Below are 16,520 nucleotides of genomic sequence, written 5' to 3' on the forward strand. Positions count from 1 at the left end.
TTTTTTATCTTAAAACTGTAACCATAGTTCATGCACAGAATTAGGGCTGTTAAATGCAAGATAAAATCTTATTTGTCATGTCTGTATTACTGTAGCACTCCTAGTCTGACGGCAGTAAAATTAAATGTTATTGGCGGCACAAACAATTGTTGACACTAAATGGTATTGGTAAAAGCTGGCAGTAATGGATTCAAGAGATGGGGCTAATTAAAAACAATGAGTGTTCTGTGCACCAGCTATTTAAACTGCTAGTATCATGAACCTTATGATATGTTGCGTTGAACCTCACAGTTTAACATGAAATCATTTCAGATCAGCAAAGTTTTGGTTTATCATTGGGATCCATCAGCCTCCATGCAAATCCTATTTACCTGAGCAGATATCTGCTGGGAAAATCAATAATAATATAAGGGGATACAATGATCCGAGTCTCTCAGTCTCACTGAAATCTTCAAATTGGCTCATTTACACTATTAAAGTTTCGAAAGTGTATTATTTAACAAGTTCTTTCTCCTTTTACTAAGAAAAATAATTATAAGAGCAAATTTGTTAGAGACTGTATTTGTATTACATATGAGGCAGGAAATATGTTCTATGATACAGCAGGACAGATGAAAAATTAGTATTAGTGACCTGGACTATAAACTGTATCCATTCTTTTGGTTGGATTACTAATCCCTGATGTAAAACAAAATAGGTTCTTATTGAAAGAAAACAAATGTAGAGCCACCTGATGAATAAACTAATTCAGGGTCAGAGGCAGGGTTTATGCTGGTAAGAAATGCTATTTCGAGAAACATATTTCCACAGAACTACAGGCACTTTATCATTTCAAACACTCTTACAGGGATTTAAAATGTAGCTAGTTAGGTATTGTGACATTACAGTGAACATTATTTTTTTTAAATCTACCAAATATTGTTGAATGTAAATGTAATTACTGTTGTAGGTTAAAATAGGCATAATTTCAAGTATTCCTACGGTAACTCATGACTTTTGTCATTCAATATTTTTAAAACCATGTGACTTTATCCGACTTTATTGTTTATCTTAACTGTTGAATATACTGGACGTTCTGTTGTACTGTAACTACTCAATTCTGAGTTTAAAGGTATTGACTCCTGTTGTTAGTATACTGTATGTTACGGACTGAATTGTATAGGCAATCCTCTGAGCTACTGTATTTTATTTTGACATATCAACTCATCCACAGGTTTTCCAACTAATAGGGAGGAGACTTCAAAATGTCAGCAGAATATTCATAACACATCCACATTAGGAATGCAACTCCCAGCATTAAAGTGATAATCTACAGAGTTAACATGCTTTCTATATCCAAATATCTATCTACTCTGGCGTAAATGAAAATCTGGTGCTGTTAGCTGATATCAAACTAGAGGTCTAGATGTTTTTTTTTTCTCTGATTGCACAGACTTGGATGATGGTATTCCTCCTGATGCTGCAAACTGCCATTGGCCTCATGCCTCAGTCTAGTGGAGAAGATCTCCCATCCAGCTCTTACTGGGGAAAGTCAAAGCAGCCAGCTATATTAGAAAACACAGACTGCAACACCAGTAACACATTTGGTCACTGTAGCCTGTTTTATTTATTTATTTATTTATTTATTTTTGCATATTAAGGGCCCAAGCTGCCCTACTATCCTCGTCTTCCAGAGTTAAGACTATGGTTTTTAAATGTCTTGTTTCCACCCCTACCCAGCATGTCTAGTTTCATGTTTTAGCTAGCTGCATGTGATAGTTAAAAACATTTTTGAAACTCTTGCTTTAGCTACTCTGACATGTTCCAATACAGTTTTGTTAGTACTAAGGAGTCTTAGTTTTCCTTTTTAATAGTATGTGTTTTACTACCCTTGACTCTATTGCCTCTTACTGGAAGAAGAGGGTATGAAAAAGCATTGCATAATAATAAAATCATACATCCAACTAAAAAGTAACTGACAGACAGAAAAAACAATCTGGATAAAGGAACATATATTAAATTTGTTTTGCGTGTTGACCTATTCACTTTATAAATAAAAAGGCAGTGCCATGGCTCAATGAAAACACTGACTTCTATAAAGGAGTACGGGGGAGCTGAAAAATGGGGGAACAAAAGGGCAAGAAGAGCACAGGTCTCTATAGATATTAATGAGAAAATCAAACAATGTTTATAAAGATGCCAGACTAGTTTTCACTGACCTTTCAGTCTGACCTTAACTCCAAAAACTGATGCAACCAAGAATTACGGTTGCATGAAAAAGTTTGGGCACCCCTGTTTAAAATTTCTGTTGTTGTGAATAGTTAAGCAAATAAAAGATGAATTGATTTTCAAAAGGCATAAAGTTAAAGATGACACATTCTTTCAATATTTTAAGCAAGATTGTTTTTTTATTTTCATGTTTTACGGTGTCAAAATAACAAAAAAAGAAAAAGGCCCAAAACAAAAGTTTGGGTAACCTTTCTTGGTCAGTGCTTAGTAACACCCCCTTTGGCAAGTACCACAGCTTGTAAACGCTTTTTGTAGCAGCAAAGAGTCTTTCACTTCTTGTTGGGGGAATTTTTGCCCATTCTTCCTACAAAAGGCTTCTAGTTCTGTGAGATTCTTGGGCCGTCTTGCATGCGCTGCTCTTTTGAGGTCTATCCACAGATATTTGATGATGTGTAGATCGCGGGACTTTGAGCGCCAGGGCAAAACCTTCAGCTTATGCCTCTTGAGGTAGTCCACTGTGGATTTCAAGGTGTGTTTAGGATCATTATCCTGTTTTAGAAGCCATTCTCTTTTCAGCTTTAGTTTTTTTATGGACAGTGTGATGTTTGCTCCCAAGATTTGCTGGTATTTCATTGAGTCCATTCTTCCCTCTACCAGTGAAAAGTTCCCTGTTCAACTGGCTGCAACAAAAGCCAAAAGCATTTTAAATTTGTATCACCTGGCCTTTCCTAATGATGACTGTGAATAAGCCATAGCCCAAACAAGGTAATTAAGGTCTGAGGTCTTGGTAAAAGTTATCTGAGAGCTCAAATCTCTTGGGGTGCCCAAACTTTTGCATGGTGCTCCTTTCCTTTCACTCTAAAATTATAGAAAACACAAAGAATACACTAAACTTAAATAAATGTTGAAAAGAATGTTTCACCTTTAACTTTATGCCTTTCGGAGATCAGTTTCTTCTGCTACTCACTTAAGTATTCAATTAACAGAAATTTTCACTAGGGGCCTTTTTATGCCAACATTTGTGTCAAGATAACAGTCTCAGTCAATTTTCACTAGCTGCCATAAGCCCTTACAGGAGCCATCACACCAAAACCTGGACGGACAACTGTGACAAATGTGACTCTGTTCTAGCTGTTCTTTTAACTTTATAGTTTCTGTTGGTGTTATGCCAATAGTAAAGTTACTGTTCTTTTACTCAGCTTATGATGCTACTGCAGCTTGCTAAAGCAACAGAAAGCAACTCATTAGTGAAGCCAAACTCAACAATTTTTACATTCCCTTATTTAAACTAACAAAACAAATATAACATGTCCTGGGTACAAACTCTCCAGGTGGGAGCAGGAAGACAGACAAGGTTTCTGTCCAGTTCCTTACTTATGCATCCTCACTCACTACACTTGCATCAAAGATGTGAGTAGGATGGAGTAATCGACACAACACACAGAGTATGTGCTGAAACAGTTTGATTGATAACTTGTAACAACCTGCATCAAATTAAATTCAAAAAAATATATAACTTTGTTCACTAAGCACTAGACCACAGATAGTAGAAATACGCTGATCAGCTACAACAGTAAAACCAGGTTCTGGTTTTAAGAGCAGGGTTTCAAAATACAAACCTGGGGGCCAGATCCAGCCCACAAGACAATTAGTCCCACCCGCGTTGAGCCTTTACTGTTACAAATGACCCACAAATACATTTTTAATTTTTAACTTTTATTTTTGACAAATGATTTAATTTCCTAGAAAGATTGCAAAATCAGAATATAAAAACTGTCTCTTTCATTTCACATTTAAAGGGAAATTCCAGCAAATTTCGACCTGAGTTTTTCTTAGAATTATGGCTGTTCTGACTATGGCTCATAACTTTTCATTGGTAACCTGCTTTGTAGAGATTTGGGAATTGCTGACTCTGGCAAAACAATGTAAATGTAAGAAGATCGCTGTGCATTTCACAAAAATGGCTAATATTGGGCCTAATTTTTGTGTTTACTTTTGGTTGGACTCAGAGATGAGAATGATTTATGTGAAAATCATGTTTATTTGAGAAACTTTATGACAGTCATGCTGCTTGCTCCTTAATATGGCAAGCTGTACCAAACTGTGAAACATAAGAAAGCTAAGACTAACATTAAACTGATCTACCGGAGCACACCTGACACCAAAATGCCTTTTGAAAAGAAAAGCTGGCCTGAAGGGCAGACAGTTAAATTTTTTGTCCTTTATTTGAAAGTCAACAATTAAGAGAGCTGGGATTAAAATCATTGCAGTTATGTGGTATGTGCCTTAACCATTGGGCTACCAGGGCACCCTGGACAGACAGTTTAAAGAGAGGTGGACAGTTATTGTTTTTGTGTGGTGTCTAATGCAACCGCCTCCAGTTTAATCTGCAAGGCAGAAGCTGCTGTTCTCCAGAAATAAATCTCAAACAGCATTAATCTAGTAAACATGCAGTGCAGTATGCTAAGGATGAGGAGGAGGGAGTTATTTCTTCTCACTGGCCAGGCTGAGAGAACAACCTGGCCAGTGACCCAAGGGTAACCTGAGGTTGAGACCCCTGGATTAGAGGCTGCAAGCATCTTAACATACAGTATTTGTTTCGATTTTAGCTCTTCTATTATGGGTACCACATTAAAGTTTGGAGTCTTTCTAATAAGTGGAAGAAGATTTGAAGTTTTATTTTATGTATTTATTTTATGTTATATTTTGTGTCAAATCATTACAGCTCACTTTGTTAAAGTAGTTGTGCAGTAAGAAGGATTATGTACAATGAGCTGGTCATTATTGCACATAAACCCTGACAGGGTGAATGGAGACCCCAGCAGGATTATCCCTGTATTATAAACATGTCTACAAATGATAGGGGCTAGGGGCTTGTGCAGCTGCCAGTATGTACAGTATTTGCTAGCGATAGCAAACTGTATTCCTCGGTGCCAGCTGTGCCAGTGCTGCTCTCCATCATGTTAAAAAGCAGACTGGAGACTTACTTAATGGTCTTACAAAGATTATTTATCTCCCATCAGGGCTCAGCTCTACAAAGTATTGATGGTGCAACTAAGGACATACCACACTGTGATACAGTATGTCTGAGCTTTGTTTCAGGTTGTGCCTTCATCTCATTTTTATACTACTGATAACAAACCAGTTCAATACAAGATACAGGGTTTTGGGGGTCAAAACGGTGTGTCAAAGGGATCTTTATCCATTATTTCAAAAGCCATATATCCAAGTTAAAAAAATTCTGTCACCAAAGATGTCACCCAGCAGAGAGGCTAAATTCAGAGGCACGACTGTTTCCCACAACTTTGCTCATCCACTGGAGCTCTCTGCAAGTTGCTTTCAGTGTCTCCATTTAAATACCAAGTGCTCACACCATTTTCCAAGTGCTAAGACTATTACAGACCATATTGTAACACAGTATGCGCACTTTTTTCTTTTCGAAACTGCTATCTCAAAGAATCAAATAAAAGTGGCAATCACAATCTGAAGAGTCACTATTATAACTAATGAAGTAGCTTAAAAGTATGTGGTTTGAGACATACACTCAGTGGCCACTTTATCACCTGTACAGTCTAATATACTGTAATCCCGTACAACTGTTCTGCTCTCAATTCTACTTTTATGACACCTATAATGTTCTTTTTTTCACACTGTCATAGAGGTGTTAATTAAATTAAATGTTTTAGCATTGAGATAATCATTAGTGGTGTTGTTTACTGGACTGCTTTATTTTCAGAGGTGCCTCTAATATTTTTCCTGCCTCATTTATGTAAGCAGGAAGAACAAAATATAAGAAACCTTTAAATATGAGCTCAGTAATAAACATATTACAATTTAACAAAACCTGAACTCTTGAAACTTTGTAAAGGTAGAATTAATTGCAGAGCTGTTGTATGGTTATTGCAATTGATATAAGGTTTTCAAGCAACTAATTCTATAACTAATTCCAGAAATTTAGTAAGTGCAGTATACTGTTCCAAGACTTTACAAACATGCTTGTACTTACTTCACTTTTTAATTTGTCCTAGTGCATAACTTGGAATCCACCTGGTTACCTGGACTTGAGTAGGCTTATGAATATTTATTTAGACTCAGTCCGTCTCCTCTAACCCTGCTTCTCCAGGCAGGCATGTTGTTTAGTTGAGCTGTGAGGTCAGCAGCTCTCCTCCACTGTGATCAAATTCAGCATATGCCACATTCAGACAAAAATTTCTTGGTGCTTTGTTGACCGTATGTTTCTTTTCATTCTCACCTTTGAATCAGCCTCGTGGTCAGTAGTTTGGACAGGCAAACACTGCTTCCCTGGATCCTTGTCCTTGTTTCTCCTGTTCGGACTACAAAAATAAGTAACAAAAAGCACAGAAAACAATTTTAAGCAACCATTTACACATCTATTTATTCCGCAATCAAGGTCTTAATAGACTATGTCTCCCCCAGTGTAATCTGAATGTGTGTGCGCCCAGGCTGGCAGTGAGCAAACAATGCCACTCCAGCAGCAGGCTTTTTCAGCTCTGACCGGGATGAGCCCCAGTGGAATCAGATGGTAAGTGAACAGACATGTAACCATTTCAAAGTGCTTGTGCTATTTCATTCCAGTCCCTGAAGACAACTCTCCTCTACACTTTATGAACAGTCCAAGAAAGTCAAGCAAACATCCTTTTCATTAGTACAACCACACTCCATAAAGGCACAAAGCCAAAGAAAAAATACAGTCATGGAGATGATGTCAAATTAGAATAGAATCTTTTATTTTATTTTTTACAAATACTGTTATTTTCCACAGCATGTAAATGTAACAGACCAGATCCCCCTCTCACACAGTCACACTTCAAATATACATATCAGGAATCTCATGAAAAAAAAGAAAAATCCATTACCCACATGAACACAGTGCCAAAAGACTTACATACCCATCATACCCATCAGTGGAATCTGAAATCACTCATGCTGTAATACATTGGGGATTGCAGATATAAAGTATGAGAGTATCTATAGATGAGAATGAAATGTGGAACACCAACAAATGCCACAGAAATTCACAGATATAGTCTTAATGCAAATGAGAAGCGATTTTCAAAGAAAAAAGTGTTGATTAAAATGTTTCAAAAGGAATCCGAAAAGACTGCAATTTTTAAAGCACGCTTATTTAATCTGTTAGTTCTGTGGCAGATAACAAGATAGACAACCATTGGCTGATCACCACTGCTTTTCAGTCACATGGGGTCTGACCAGACAGATCAATGAGAGAAGGCCATTGGAGATTCTACGGCCACTGTTGTGGCCTACACACCGTAATTGCATTGTAAATGAATGTTTTACTGAATAGTGGGCCTGTTTTCCACATGCACAATCGATGACTTATTCTCTGCCGATTTGCCCAGACGGCTTGAATCAAATAGCAAGATCTTTCCTTGAAACTTCTGGATGATTGCATATTTCCTGTGTCAAGCTGCTTTTGGTTGTCTAATACCAAAGCTTGGAATGCACCGGAGGATTTTTAAATTCCTAACGATCTCTGAAATCTTGCACATTTAACAAGTGACATTTGTATATTACACAGTTTAAAACTCTAGGTATCAGTTCAAACTACAGAATCGCATTAAGAGGTTCCAAACTCAGGTTGTAAGAATCAAAAATGTGATATAATAGTGACGGCTCTGACAGGTGTGATGCTCAGTGAGCAGGACAGACATTTAAATTCTCAAGCCCAACACAAATCATGTCATGGCAACAAATTAGGTTTATAATCAAGCTTTCAACTGTCAAGTGTGTTCTCATCTGAAGTTACTATATTTATCATGGCAAATATCAATGTGTCATTTTATAGACTATACCTCAATGACATCACAGCTGCAACAATGTCATCAGTCTGACATCAAAGAATACAATCATGGCCAAAGGTGCAAACAGGTAGAATTTTTGCAGCCAATAGCACGATACGACCATAATTTATCTGTGTAAAGTTGAATGACATTCTGTGGTTGTTTAATTCACACTGATTCATAAACTAAAAACCCAGTTTTGACTCAACTTCCATCAGTTATCTGTAAGCCATATGATGACTCTGGAAAAATCAATCAATCTCTCGTTTCAAACTGCTCATAATACACACATGTGTGTGCACACACACACACATAATCACAAACACATAGACACTTGGTTAGAGAGGCTACATTACCACCTAAATTATGTGATAAGAATCTCTACTTGATGCAGTCAAAATTAGCTTTCTTTTTCATGTGTGAACATCCATACCATTTGTTTTATCATATTCTGATCTATCATGTTGATGTTTGTCAGTGCAATCAGATTAAAAATAGTGCAGCATCTTATGTATTATTAAGCCCCCCCCCCCCAAACATCCTGCCAAGACAAATTCTAAGAAGGACTGCTGAAAGTTAGTTTTCTAAAGTGCTTTCTTTGCCTCCTACATTTCTCCAAGAACTTATCTAGTAGTTTAAATTTGAACAATTAATAATTGGTTTTATTACTGGAATTCACACCACTTCTGAAGAGTACAGAGGAGTGTACAGAGGAAAATCGATGACGCCTAATTAAAAAAGAATAAGTAGTTAAAACTTCAAACTTTTTCTTTGATTAGAACATAAACACAAAGTCAAAATATCTCAAATTTTCCTCCAAACCCACCCTGCTCCGTTTCCTACAGTCATCAGCTGTTTTCATTCACCAAGCGGGACCCATTGATGCCGCGGTAGGTGACGCGGCTGGGACGGACCAACACGCCGTGGCTGGGTCGACAGGTGAAGTAGCGGCGGCCACCCACAGAGCCGTCATTCTTTCCCTTGGGGCTTCGGAGCTCCAGACCAAGCCAAAGTCCCGGGGCAAAGTCCGCTGTGCCCAGGTAACGGATGAATGCCATCTCATTGGCACTGTTCAGCAGGACCTGCATGCCCACGTGGAGGCGGACCTGTCCGTCAGAGATGGCTGAGGGGCTGGACCCTGCCACCTTCCCAGGAGCGCCGCTGCTAACACCACTGAGATTGCTCCAGCGCCGTCTGTGAGGGTTGGGACGACTCCTTTTTTTGTTTTTTGTTTTATTTATTTATTTATTTTTAGATGAATTGTGGCAACACAGGGGAAATACAGCAAGAAAGATTTATGAGAAAGGGTATGCAGTGTGAGAGGCTATATCAAAAGTAAGTGGGAGATTCATGAAAGCTCAGTGTTTGAGGGATTGATCTTCAGTTCCCTGTTCTCTCTCATTATAACCACAATCATGCAGTAGCCATTTAAAAAAGGAACCTTTTGCTGACTAATACCACTGCCTCTTATCAGTATTGATTTTGCCGCTGCTGCATGGGATTAGGATGAATCTGAAAAACTTGAGGAGAGAGAAATGTGAGGTCTGTGTAAAAAAGAGACACACCTGGCAACAGGACTTCTTCTGCTTGTCTCCTTTGGGGTGGCAATAGCCGATGATGTGCTGAAACTGCGACGGATTGTCCCTGCACAGCAATCACAAGAGTCAAGTACTCCCATACAGATTCCTGCCTAAGAATGATTTCACAAGCACTCACAGAATAATAAATGCAAAGACACACACTTGCAATGAAGGCAGAACTCTCACCGCTGAAAGGATGACTGAGGCGTGAAGAAGACAGCTCTGAAAGGCAATCGACTGATCCATGGATCCTGTGAGTAAACAGAAGTAAGTAACATCTAAGTCACACATAACAATATGAACATATAGTAATACTTAAATATCTTGATTTGGTTCTCAACATGAGACAACCTACTGTGCAAAACCTCCAGTGACCCAAAGTTTATCTGAATCATATAATCCACAGAGAGTTAGTGCCGAGCAAAATATATTAAAATATCCATTTCGAAAATTCATTAAATACCAGAACATCTCTAACATTTTAGCAACATTTTTAGTTCAGATGAACGAGATTTGAATGGGCCCACATCTGATGACCCCCCCTCTAAAAACAGCAACAAGGAAAAAAAGATAGTGTCTGTGTTTGCACAAAAACATCTGTCCTGCTTATTGATGTGTCCATAATATTTTATCTGACTATAATAACATTATAGCTCTGAAAGCCATTAAGAGTGACAGTGAGGTTTAGGGTTAGGCATTTAGTTGTAAGGGTTAATGTTAGAGTAAGGGGCTACAGAATACTTTATGTCAATGAGTACTATGTCGGGGGGGTGTCTGGGTGGGGGCTGTTTATTTTCCTAATTGGTTGTGATAGCTGCTGACAGGAGAAGAAAAGAGAAGGAGAAACATGTTGCTGTGTCGGATGGAAAGAATGTGAGACTCTCCATTACAGAGGAAAACCATATGCTCAGTTGAGCACAGTATGAGCCCCAGGGTTAATGACATACACAGCTTATCTCAAGGAAGACAGTGGGTTAATAAAAGCAACAACAGGAAAATAGTGAGAGCAATGAAGATATGAGAAAAGAAAAATTCCCCCTGGATGGTGGATCTGCACTGAGATGAAGTACTAGTGGCAAAGGAATGTGAAGAGACCGATTATAGCTAGGTATAAAGGTGGAATGTGTTAATTTAACCAGCAATCCCTCAAATCTGGAGAATCTCACTCTCGTCTAAAATAAAAGCATTCTTAATCTTAGATATCAACTGCTTTTTAAACTGTAATGGCTTTCATTCAGTTATGACATACATTATATACTTGAGCCATTCTGCTATTAATTTACCATCCAATAAAAATGTCAACATGTTTTTTCCACTTGCAGAAAATCTAAAGTAAAAACAAAACAATGTCTGGCAGTGAATAACTTAGTGGCTTGTGAATATGTATGTCAGGCAATGGTTTCCATATGCCCAGGGTTTCCATAAATAACCACCTTGGCACTTGATACATCTGTCGAGTCAACACTTTGTCTGTGTAGCGTGCAAACCCAATGTGATGTGCACAAATAATAAGTGCTCAAGTGGAATTTGCCTTTTTTCGTGCACTATTTGAACAGGCCAATATGGGCGATGTGGTTTCTACGTTTGTATAACATAAGTGAGAATAGGACAAAGAGGTGTAAAACAGAACTGTGCAGTGAAAAAGATAGTTTAGCTCTTCAATAACACCACTGAGCCCATCCAAATTTAAGTTATGTTGAGTACTTTTTTTCATGATTAACCATGAAACATCATTTCATCTGAATCTTGAATGAAAGATAACACACATATTTGGTACGAAAGAAAAAACTCATACTTAACATGCAATATGAAAAGATGGCCCTACATTTTTGTTCTACTAATTCAGCTATCCACGTGGCTCTAATAGTTTTGGTTCCAGACATTTAAAGGCATTTTGTGAAGTTCCATATGTAGCGCAATAATTAGATATTGCCTATAGGTATATCTTGCGCACTGAAAAGTATGTTGCTATTTCTATAATGCATCACTATGCAGCATGTATTGGATAAAGACTGTACTAGGTTGGATAACAAGACTGTATGAGGCAGCTCTATTAACACCCAAATTTTACTGTTTGCTATTAGTGTTGAAGAGTATCTAACTATCAAGTGAGTTCTACTTTGTTTTAACTGAAAGCTCGAGTTAGTCTCCCTCATGAAAGATCTGGAAAAATGTACAGATGGATGACCAATTTAAAAAAAAAGCTTAATAACTGAGTGGAGAAACAGGGGTCACTGAATTGCTTGATGAATATGAAAATATTGTGAATCATATGCTATGGAGTCTCCAGATCTCAACCCAGTTGAACACTGATAGGAAATTTGGAGCAACGTGTTATCCAGGGATCTTTTCCGCCATCATCAAAATACCAAAAGAGAGAATACCTTTTGGAAGAATGGCTTTCATCACTCCTGTAGAGTTCTACAGATTTTGACAATATAGGCCAAGGAACACTGAAGCTGTTCTGGTTACCTTAACTAGACAGTTAATGTTTTTTTTCTTCAAATTGTCACCTGTGTGTATTTCGCATACAACCAGTCTAGCTGACAAGAGCTAATACATGCACATACACTGAAGTATGTGCATATTTGTGATTCAGAAACACAAAAAAACAATGTTTGTGAATACAGATACATCCACAGACAGTGTAATTTGAAATTTTTAAGACTGGGTGTTACTTGAATGGGAAATACTACTTACCTTTTACCAAATATTGCAAAAACAAAACACTGCATTAGTATCACTTTTTCACAGGGAAGGTTGTTAATCAAACTGGCTTGAATTTAAGTTGCACTGGTTCCAGGAAAGAAAATATTCAGTGTCACCACTTTGCATAATTCTATTTACATGCATTTAAATATCCCAGAAAATTAAAATTTCTATCAAAAATGAAACATTATCACTACAAATGGGTTCCTACTGTAACTTAAGTTGCTAACATACCTACATATTGCTAATTTTATTCAAGTGTTAATAAATCTGCCCCAAATCCCATGGATGGTTACAGAATTATGAATGACTACACTAAAGTATAGAAAATACTCCATCTTGGAGATTCTTGTAAACTATTAATTGCAAGTATACAAAATCAATCTTTTTTTATCAATCTGCTTTTACTACTACTTTGTTCCATGCAGTGATATACAGTTAGGTTCATAAGTATTTGGACAGTGATTTTACCTCTGTACACCACCACAATGGATTTAAAACAAATTCATCAAGGTGTTATTGAATTGTAGACTTTCAGCTTTAATTCAGCTTTAACTGTTTAGGAATTACCACCATTGTTATACATAGTCCCTCAATTTCAGAGGCTCAAAAGTAATTGGACAAAGTGTGACCTGTTCCCTCATTATTTCATGTAAAATTAAGCAGACAGAGGTCTGGAGTAGATTCCAGGTGTTGAATTTGCATTTGGTAGCTGCTCATGGGAATTCTCAATATACAGTCCAAAGAGGTGTTGATGCAAATGAAGGAGGCCATCATTAGGCTGAAAAAACAATACAAACCAATCAGACAGATAGCAGAAAAATTTAGCAGTGGCCAAATCAACACTGTGGTACATTCTTAAAAAGAAGGAATGCACTACCGAGCTCAGCAACACCAAAATGCCTGGAGACCATGGAAGACAACTAAAGTGGATGATCACAGAATTCTTTCCTTGGCGAAGACAGAACCCTCACAACATCTAGCCAGGTCATGAACACTCTGGAGGAGGTAGACATATCATTGTCAAAGTCTCGAAATCAAGATATGCCTTCATAAATGTAAATACAGGAGGTTTACAACAAGGTGCAAACCACTGTTAACACTCAAGAACAGAAAGGCCAGAAAACATCTTTAAAAAAAAAAAAAAAAAAAAACCTTGCCTAGTTCTGGAAAAAGGTTCTCGGGACAGATGAAATCAAGATCAACTTGTACCAGAATGATGGAAAAAGAAGACTATGGAGAAGGAAAGGAATGGCTCATGATCCAAAGCAAACCACATCATCTGTCAAACATGTTGTAAGCAATGTCATGGCATGGGCATGTACGGCTGCTAACTGAACTGGGTCTATTCATGATGTGACTGCTGATAGAGGTAGCAGGATGAATTCTGAAGTGTATAGGTGCTGTACTATGTGCTCATATTCAGCCAGATGCTGCAAAACTGATAGGAAGGTGCTTCATAGTACAGATGTATAATGACCCAAAACTGCCGAAGCAACCCAAGAGCTTCTCCAGGCATAGAAATGGAATATTCCTCAATGGCCAAGTCAGTCATCTAACCTCAACGTAACTGAGGATTTCACTTACTGAAGACAAAAATGGGGGGAGAAAGACCCACAAACTGCGGCAAAGGCCTGGCAAAGCATCTCAAGAGAGGAAACTCAGCATTTAGTGATGTTCATGGGTTCCAGACTTAAGGCAGTCATTGACTGCAAAGGATTTTCATCCAGGTATTAAAAATAATCCTTATATTTATAATCATGTTGGTTTGTCCAATTACTTATGAGCCTCTTAAAATGAGAGACGTATGTATAAAAATGGCTGTAATTCCTAAATGGTTAATGCAATATTTTTGTCACACCCCTTGAAATAAAGATGAAAGTCTACACCTCAATCACATCTTGATGGCTTCGTTTCAAATCTGCTCAGAGGTAAAAAAATACGCAAATTGTGTCACTGTCCAAATACTTATGGACCTAACTGTATGAACAAACTAATGCACTCCAAAAGCTATAAAATTATAAAATAAAAACAAACTGTTACTAAATCACTGACTTTAAAATGAAGATAAAATATATATCCAATTGCAGACCTATGGCATATTGCTTCGTAGAAATGGAAATGTGACATAAGAGAATTTTTTTTAAAAATCCACTTTTACCTCATCATCACTAGTCTGTAAAGAAATTTTTCTGGCGACAGCCAGGACAGGGGGTTAACAATTCAAAGGATGCGTTCAGGTTTAGGTTACCTGCACTTCGCTAATGCTCAGAGCCCAACACACAGTCTCTGTTCTGTCAGACACACCGGAGACAGACAAATTAGAAAGACATCTGAAACACTTTCTGTGCTGACAAGCTTTTAGTTACCTACTCTTCTATGGATAAACCTTAGTTCATTCTCTATTGTCACCATATCTTTTTTTGTTGAAAGTAAGTAAGAACACAAGGAAACTTATTTCCTGACATAGTGGAAAGTAGTTACTTAGTAATCACAGTATTAAATGTTCTTCTAAACATGACCAACAAGCAAACAAACTTATGATCTGCACTTTATGTCCTGTCTTACTTGGAATCACAACAGTATAATATGAAGTAACCCACATGTATATTAAACGGTGGGACATATCAGTGTATTCGTATCAATAAAAAAAATGCAACAATGCACTTAAATGGCAAAAGAATGCAGCATTTTAAGGTATTCTCTCACATATTCCATACCCTGTTGTTAGAATATAACCTCTTTATATCTCTAACCTAAACAAATGAAATACAAATTCATTATGCATAATCCATATTTAAAAAGGGGGATGATGGTGCCTGGATCATTACTAGGTGCCACATTAAATTGAGAAGTCGTGGTGGGCGAAGGCCCCAAGCTTCACATTTGACAACTCTGACTCTCGTTAATCACCAGTACAGAGGAAGGCTGTTAGCTGCACAGAGGGCAAAATCAAATATGTCAACACTTACACAAATGAAACTGTCAAAGGAGCTCATTAGCGTCGTGAGATGTATTGATCAGGGCAATGAAATGCAACCTCAGGGTTTTTAGGGCACATTATCGAATTCTTCAAAAATCTGCTCTGAACTTTAAAGGGAATTTCTTAAAAATGCTTGTTTTGACAGATTCGTTTCTGCTTCTGTGTGTGACCATTGGCAAAAATCAAAAAGGACCATTAATCATTAGTGGAAAATATAAGCTATTTTAAAGGGCCTGCACCCACCTTTGAACACGAGACGGAGGAGCAAAGATGCCATGTTTTGTTGGGCAGCTGAAATACCTCACTCCTCCCACTGATCCATCATTCTTACCACTTGGCTTGTCCAGTTCAATGCCCAACCAGAGCCCTGTACAGACAAAAAGACAGACAGTCCAGAAACTAGGTCAAGGGACCACTGCCAGACACTCACATATCAAATTACCTAAGAGGAGAGATGAATCTTTTTTTTTTTTTTTTTTTTTTAAAGGTGCAAGTCACAACTAAAGAAAGCACTAAGTATTAAATGACTAATGCACTACGTATTAGTCAAAAATCAGGTTTATTAGCAAGACAATTATATCTGCTGTGTAGACTAGCTAAACTGTACACAGAAGAGCTGTTGACTGAAAATATGGCTGCCAAAAGGGTGTTATGTTACTAGCAACCTCTCTACATGGAAAGTTATCAATCTTGTAAATGGTAGTTATAAAATTGAAATTCTGATTTCACTATGCTTGTATTACCTATCTAACACTAAAGATGCAAGTGTTTCAAGACAGCGTTCCATGTCAATTGGTCTTTGTTCTATATAACAATTTGGCACAGCCAATATTTCGCTGTACAGCACTTCCATTTAGGTAGCTCTTACATTAATAACTGTTTATCTCTTTAACTTTCGGTCGCTGCCATGTAAAATGATGTGACTATTCTATATGAGGCAGAAAATTAGTTCAGGGAATCTTTCTCAGGTGACACGACTCAGACAAAATATTAAAATGAAGTAATTTACTGTGTAGTGCTCAGCAAGAAGACCTGCTTTTGGTACAGAGACACACTCCTCAGCGCAATGAGGCTGAGATAACAGAACTGCTAGCTCTGATTTAAGAGTATCAAAGCAAACTTAAGACTGAAATCCCTTCTAACATGATCCTCAGTGGTGTGAGATATGTTAGTACTTATTCATATATGACTTATGCCTGGGTAAAACTACTGCCTAAC

At 37.6% G+C, this 16,520-nt stretch overlaps 1 protein-coding gene across 15 annotated transcripts in view; it reads right to left on the reverse strand.

Annotated features, from left to right (window-relative positions):
* Positions 1-6,264: 6,264 nt before the first annotated feature.
* LOC120795145 (CAP-Gly domain-containing linker protein 4-like) overlaps positions 6,265-16,520 on the reverse strand; it is a 38,094-nt gene continuing 27,838 nt past the window's right edge. For 8 of the 15 annotated variants that reach the window (XM_040136743.1, XM_040136740.1, XM_040136739.1 and 5 more), the window contains 4 exons: positions 15,546-15,669; positions 9,773-9,861; positions 9,596-9,674; positions 6,935-9,245 (listed from right to left, as the gene is read on the reverse strand). In XM_040136743.1, coding sequence (XP_039992677.1) covers positions 8,879-9,245; positions 9,596-9,674; positions 9,773-9,861; positions 15,546-15,669 — 659 coding nt within the window. In that variant the 3' untranslated portion in view covers positions 6,935-8,878. Of the gene's footprint in view, positions 6,379-6,460; positions 6,543-6,934; positions 9,246-9,595; positions 9,675-9,772; positions 9,862-15,545; positions 15,670-16,520 lie in introns of those variants that run through there. The other 7 variants (XM_040136745.1, XM_040136748.1, XM_040136734.1 and 4 more) reach the window with 5 other exon arrangements.

This window comes from Xiphias gladius, chromosome 10 (genome assembly GCF_016859285.1).
Source record: "Xiphias gladius isolate SHS-SW01 ecotype Sanya breed wild chromosome 10, ASM1685928v1, whole genome shotgun sequence".
NCBI classification, from domain to species: Eukaryota; Metazoa; Chordata; class Actinopteri; order Istiophoriformes; family Xiphiidae; genus Xiphias; species Xiphias gladius.